The sequence below is a fragment of the Chrysochloris asiatica genome, unplaced genomic scaffold (genome assembly GCF_000296735.1).
Source record: "Chrysochloris asiatica unplaced genomic scaffold, ChrAsi1.0 scaffold00012, whole genome shotgun sequence".
NCBI classification, from domain to species: Eukaryota; Metazoa; Chordata; class Mammalia; order Afrosoricida; family Chrysochloridae; genus Chrysochloris; species Chrysochloris asiatica.
In genome coordinates, this window is record NW_006408530.1 from 31265435 (window position 1) to 31270964 (window position 5530).

Here is a 5530-nt window from a genome sequence, read left to right on the forward strand (position 1 = left end):
CGGAGCAGCTGGTAGTTTCGAACCACTGACCTTAAGGTTCGCAGCCCGATTTGTAACCACTACGCAAAGCATCAATAGAATCTTAAAATAAACCTTGACTCTTCCTTACCATTTATTTATTTATTCAGCCAGAAAACTGTTACTGAATATGGTAGTCCTTGACTTACAATGTATTTGAGTTACAATGAAGCACATGCTTTGACTGTCCATTGTAGAGGGTTTTTTCCTCCTCATTTAAAAAATTTGGTCATCTTGTTAGTAATGTGTAATATATACAATGTTACAGCATGAAATTTGCTGATGTTATTCTCAAGTGTTCTTTCACATATATTCACTTTTATGATTTACTGTTCAAACATTGCTCTGTAGATTTAATTTTCTAAACTAAATCAAGGGCTTCAAATGCTTGAAAACATGGACCCAAATGCTAATCACTTTGCTAAATAAAGTCTGAAGGCAGATTCGGGATGCAATGAGATTGTTACCACGAAATACGTGAAGAAATAAAAGAACCATCCAGACAACTAATTTTACCATCCACTAACTTTCTGACTAAAAAAGCCATCCCTGATTTCCAGGGATAATCCAGATAATCAGAACCTTCCACAAGTCAGTCAAATTTTTTCCACAACTGACAAAATTCCAGTATCATCCTACTCTTCTTGATGGTCAAAGTAAATTTTTATGATTTATATATTTCCTAATGTACTTTTAAAGAATATCGCTGATAAGTTTATATGTAATAGCTATATATAGTGTTTCCAACCCCAAAGACAAAGATTGGATGTATAAAGATACTGACAATAAAAAACTATAGTAATGAGAACTAAAAACAAAACAAGGTATTCAACTTACATCAGAACCTACTTAGGATAGAGGCATCAGAAAGGAACCCCATTGTAAGTGGGAACCACCTGTATATACTTTAAGCCATACACTATGTGAAGTGCTGGGGGGAAGTGTTCACAGCCTAACGAAGAAGGTGATGAATTTCATTAGTTGTAAAAGTAATGAGGTAACCGTTTGGATCTCCAACTCTGGATTCATTACATTAAATAAGGTCCATTCCCCCTTTGTGCTTTAGCAGATTCTACACACAGTTGTCATTGTTGTGTGCCGTGGGGTCAGTTCCAATTAATAACAACCTTAGAGGATAGCGTAGAACTGTCCCATTGGGTTTCCAAGCCTGGAAGCTTTATGGAAGCGGACTGTTACATCATAGGTGGGAATAAGTAGTAGAGTAACATTTTGTTTTAAAAAGAATAGTCAAAAAGACCCTGACTTAGTTTATATGACATAACTTTTTTATCACTAAAATTAGTTAATATTGAAAGGTCTTCTTAACAATATAATTGGACTCCTGGTGTGGTGCTGTAAGGTAAGCACTTTACCACAAGGTTGGTTTGAACCTCAAGGTCAGTGGTTCAAACTCCTCCCCAGTAGCCCCTCAGAAATCCTATACCGAGTCATTGTGGGTTAGAACTGACTTGGCCACAGTTAACAACATGAAAGAACCTCCTTGTCTGTGGCTGTTCCCAACCAAAAGGAATGCAATATAATGTGATTGATAAGACAAGACAATCATGGGATATTTTTTAAAAGAATGAGAAAAAAAGAAAAACTGGTGCAGTAGAGGTGGATTGAGTTGTTTCTTAGTGTTACAAATGGCCAAATGCTGTTAGCAGTAGTAGTAACTCACAGGTTAATGGTCCCTTCAAATTAGTACAGTGTTTTCACATTCTTTACTGCATTTGATTCTTATACCAGACCTAATTTTACAAAGTAGAACTTCAGAGCTCTGAGGTTAAGTGATTTTCTTCGGGACAGCTTTTATATGACAGATCAGGGCCTTAAGTCCAGACCTTTGACCCCAGCTAGTGCTCTTTCCTACTTATTATAGTTGTCTGCATCTAAAAGTTTGCCAACTGTTTACTATATCTCCCACAGAGGGAGGCAAGAAATGTGACCTCAATTTTATGGATGAAAATGTGTGTCAAATTGTTTAATTTTAGCAAATAGTTTTTTAGTTAAAAATATTTGTAATCAATGCTTCACATTTAAGTCAACTGTTTTTTAAACAAAATATATCAGGTTTTGTAGGCTTCACACTGTTGCAATATCTTTCAGATTTATGTGATCAGTTTGGCAGAACCTCGCCTACCCCTGCAGCTGGATGATGCCATTCGACCTGAAGGGGAAGAAGAGGTGAAAATTAACCTTTGAAGTATTGTGCTTAGTTCGCAAAACATTGAAAGCCGGATGCCCTGCTTTTTAGTAAGGGTGCCTATGAATTAGAGTCCTGATGAAGTATTGTAGGGTAAGCACTAGAGTTCAAGGTCTTATTGAACCACAAGGTTGGCAGTTCAAACGCAACTGTTGCTCCCTGGAAGCCCTGTACAGGGTCACTATGAGTAGGAACTGACTTGACAACACTTAAACAACAACAACATGAATTGGTTTGAGCTTCATTTTTATTTAAATTCACTTTTACATCAGCAGTACTCAAAGTTTAGTTTCAGGCCCTCTTTGTTGTTGTTAGGTGCCATGAAGTCCATACCGACCAATAGTGACCTTATGCACAGCAGAACGAAACACTGCCCGATCCTGGGCCAGCCTCACTACTGTTGCCACGCTTACGTCCATCAATGCCACCACTTGGCCAATCCATCTCGTTGGGGGTCTTCCTCTTTTTCTCTGACCCTCCACCTTACCAAACATGATATCCGACTCTTAGAAATGGACCCCATAAACTTTTGTCTATGTGGTATGACCATTGGTATTCACAGTACAGTACAAGGGGGTTCCAAAAAATTCATGGAAAAATGGAGTGAAAGGCTAGTGCAATTTTTCCAAGAACTTTTGAAGCCCACTCATGTTACAAATCAAGACAGACAGGTTTTTAAATGTCAACTAATTGAAAAAAATATATATAAATACTTCTTATTGTTAAGTGCCAATGAGTCGGTTAGGACTCACAGTGACCCTGGTGTAAAGAACCCCCAATCTCATGGTTAGCAATCTAGCACTTAGCATACAGCACCACAGCAGGACTCCAGAAATACTAGAGGGCTTCCAAAACTTCACAGAAAAATAGAATTAAAAGATAATGGAGTTTTTCCATGAACTTTTTGTAGCTCCCTCATATATATTATTTATAGATACATTACTCTTGTATAAACAATAAATATTTTTATATTTATAAAAATTTTATTAAAAAACAACTATTTTCAAAAAAAAACGAAAACCCATTTTCCTAAACAAAAAATAGTTTAGTGTCAAGGGTAGTCTGTTGGAAATTTCCATTTCCCATTTCTACACATCTGTAAGGTCTAGCTTAATTGTCAACAAACCTCTCATTTCTGCCTCTGCACATATTCTATCATGACATCACACACTAGGCAGCCTCTGGAAAGCCTCTTCGCACACTTCAGAGAGAACAGGAGGGAAAGTGTTACTCTACCTCATGGACTCTCTGGAAGGCTGTAAAGGACCTTTGGGCATCACCAGACCATACTTTGAAAACCACTATTCTCAGATGTTATCCGTTCCTTCAACCTGGCCCTGAAGTGTGCCATAGCAATCTTTATAAAAGCAGATTGCCACATCTTTCTCCCTGGGAGCAGTTGGTGTGTTTGAACTGCTGACCCTTTGGTAGCAGCCAAGTGCTGAGCCACCGCACAACTGAGGACTCTATCAACCTGACTCTAGCAGGGAGGATCTAGGCATCACTAATATAAATGGACTTTTGGTTGCAGGGGAGACAAAAGGCATTAACATGTTCTCTTCCTTCCATCTCTGTCTCTTTTAATAAGAACATCTCTCTGGCTCTGCTTTTAATTTTTTTCTACCATTATCTTGTATCCCTCATCTTGAGGCAGGAAACCTGAGATATATTGAGTAGAGATTAAAGTGGTTGTAAGTAATTTGAAAGTGATATAATATGAGCACCTGCCCTCCATTCTCACTGAAAAGTAAACAGCTTCTAAAAGTGTGTTAGTGTGCTTTGTAGTATTGAAAAAAAAATTAGTAAAATCTGTGTTTATTAATTTTTTTTTTTTTTTTTTTTTCCTAAAGGAAGGAAGAGCTACAGTTAACCAGGATACCAGACTAGACAACAGAGTCATTGATCTTAGGGTATGACTCTTTTATTTATTGTGGCGTGATTGTACTGCAGTCCAGATGGACAAGGGGGCCGTTCCTTAATAAACTAATTGGTATTTTCCTGTCAGTGCCTATGGTTATAAACAAACCAACAATTCATCCCTCTGCTCTGACTAACTTCTTCTCTCAGTAATAATGAAACTAGCCTTTTGCTTTATATAGGTTGGCAAGTTTTTGAAAGCTGAAAATTAGGCAATTTGTTTTTATTGATTGGACTGAATGTTTCACTAAACTGCATAATGTAAAAAAGCCACAAGTCTTTCTGTCTAGTTTGAAATGTAGATATCTTGAAAATGAATAGGTAATAAAGTTAAAAAGATCTTTTATTCTTCATTGTTTTGTGAGCTATTATTGATATGTACCTTTGAATTTCAATATTAAAATATTGTTACAAATGGAATTCCTGGTGTGGCGCTGGGGGATAATGCACTGGACCTCAAGGTCGTTTGGAACCACAAGGTCAGCAGTTCAAACTCACCAGCCACTCCTCAGACATCCTATACAGGGTTACTATGAGTCGTAATCAACTCCACAGCACTTAACAACAGTCATAGGATAACTATTCATTATTTTTCATTATGTAATAAGCAAGAACCTAAAGATAAGCTAATTTTTTGACCAGAGAAATGGAATGAAGTTTAGCCTAGAATATTTAATTGGGGCTGCAAGCAAAGTAGGGGAATCAGAGAAACTGAGAAAGAAAAAAGAGAGAAAGTAAAAAGAAAAGGCGACTATGGTGGGAAATTATTGTTGTTAAGTGCCTTCGAGTCGGTTCTGACCCATAGCGACCCTGTACAGGGTTTCCGAGGGTGTAAATCTTTACGGGAGTAGAAAGCCTCATCGTTCTCCCTCGGAGCGGCTGGTAGTTTTGAACCGCTGACCTTAAGGATCTCAGCCCGATTCGTAACCACTATGCTACCAGAGCTGGTTTTGTCTTCTCGAGCTGATCTTTGAAATTTTCTGTTCAGCTCTTGGACCTCTTCAATTCTTCTATTTGCTTTAGCTTTTCTACGGTGGAGAGCAAGTTTCAGAGTCTCCTCTGACATCCATTTTGACCTTTTCCTTCTTTCTTGTCTTCTTAATGACTTTTTGTTCTCTTCATATATGATGTTCTTGATGTCATCTCACAACTCTTCTGGTCTTCGGTCTTTAGTATTTAATGCATCAAACCTATTCTTCAGATGGTCTCTAAATTCAGGTGGGATAAATTCAAGGTCATATTTTAGCTCTTGTGGACTTGTTTTCATTTTCTTCAGCTTCAGTTTCAATTTTCATATCAGTAATTGATGGTCTGTTCCACAGTCTGCCCCGGCCTTGTTTTCACTGATGATATGGAGCTTTTCCATCTTCTCTTTCCACAGATGTAGTC

The 5530-nt window shown here is 37.7% G+C and overlaps 1 protein-coding gene across 2 annotated transcripts in view; it reads left to right on the top strand.

The window, feature by feature from the left end:
- The window catches only part of DARS (aspartyl-tRNA synthetase), a 74182-nt gene that overhangs the window by 49631 nt on the left and 19021 nt on the right, over window positions 1–5530 (top strand). For both annotated transcript variants that reach the window (XM_006834574.1, XM_006834575.1), the window contains 2 exons: window positions 2128–2205; window positions 4075–4134. In XM_006834574.1, coding sequence (XP_006834637.1) covers window positions 2128–2205; window positions 4075–4134 — 138 coding nt within the window. The remainder of the gene's footprint in view (window positions 1–2127; window positions 2206–4074; window positions 4135–5530) is intronic.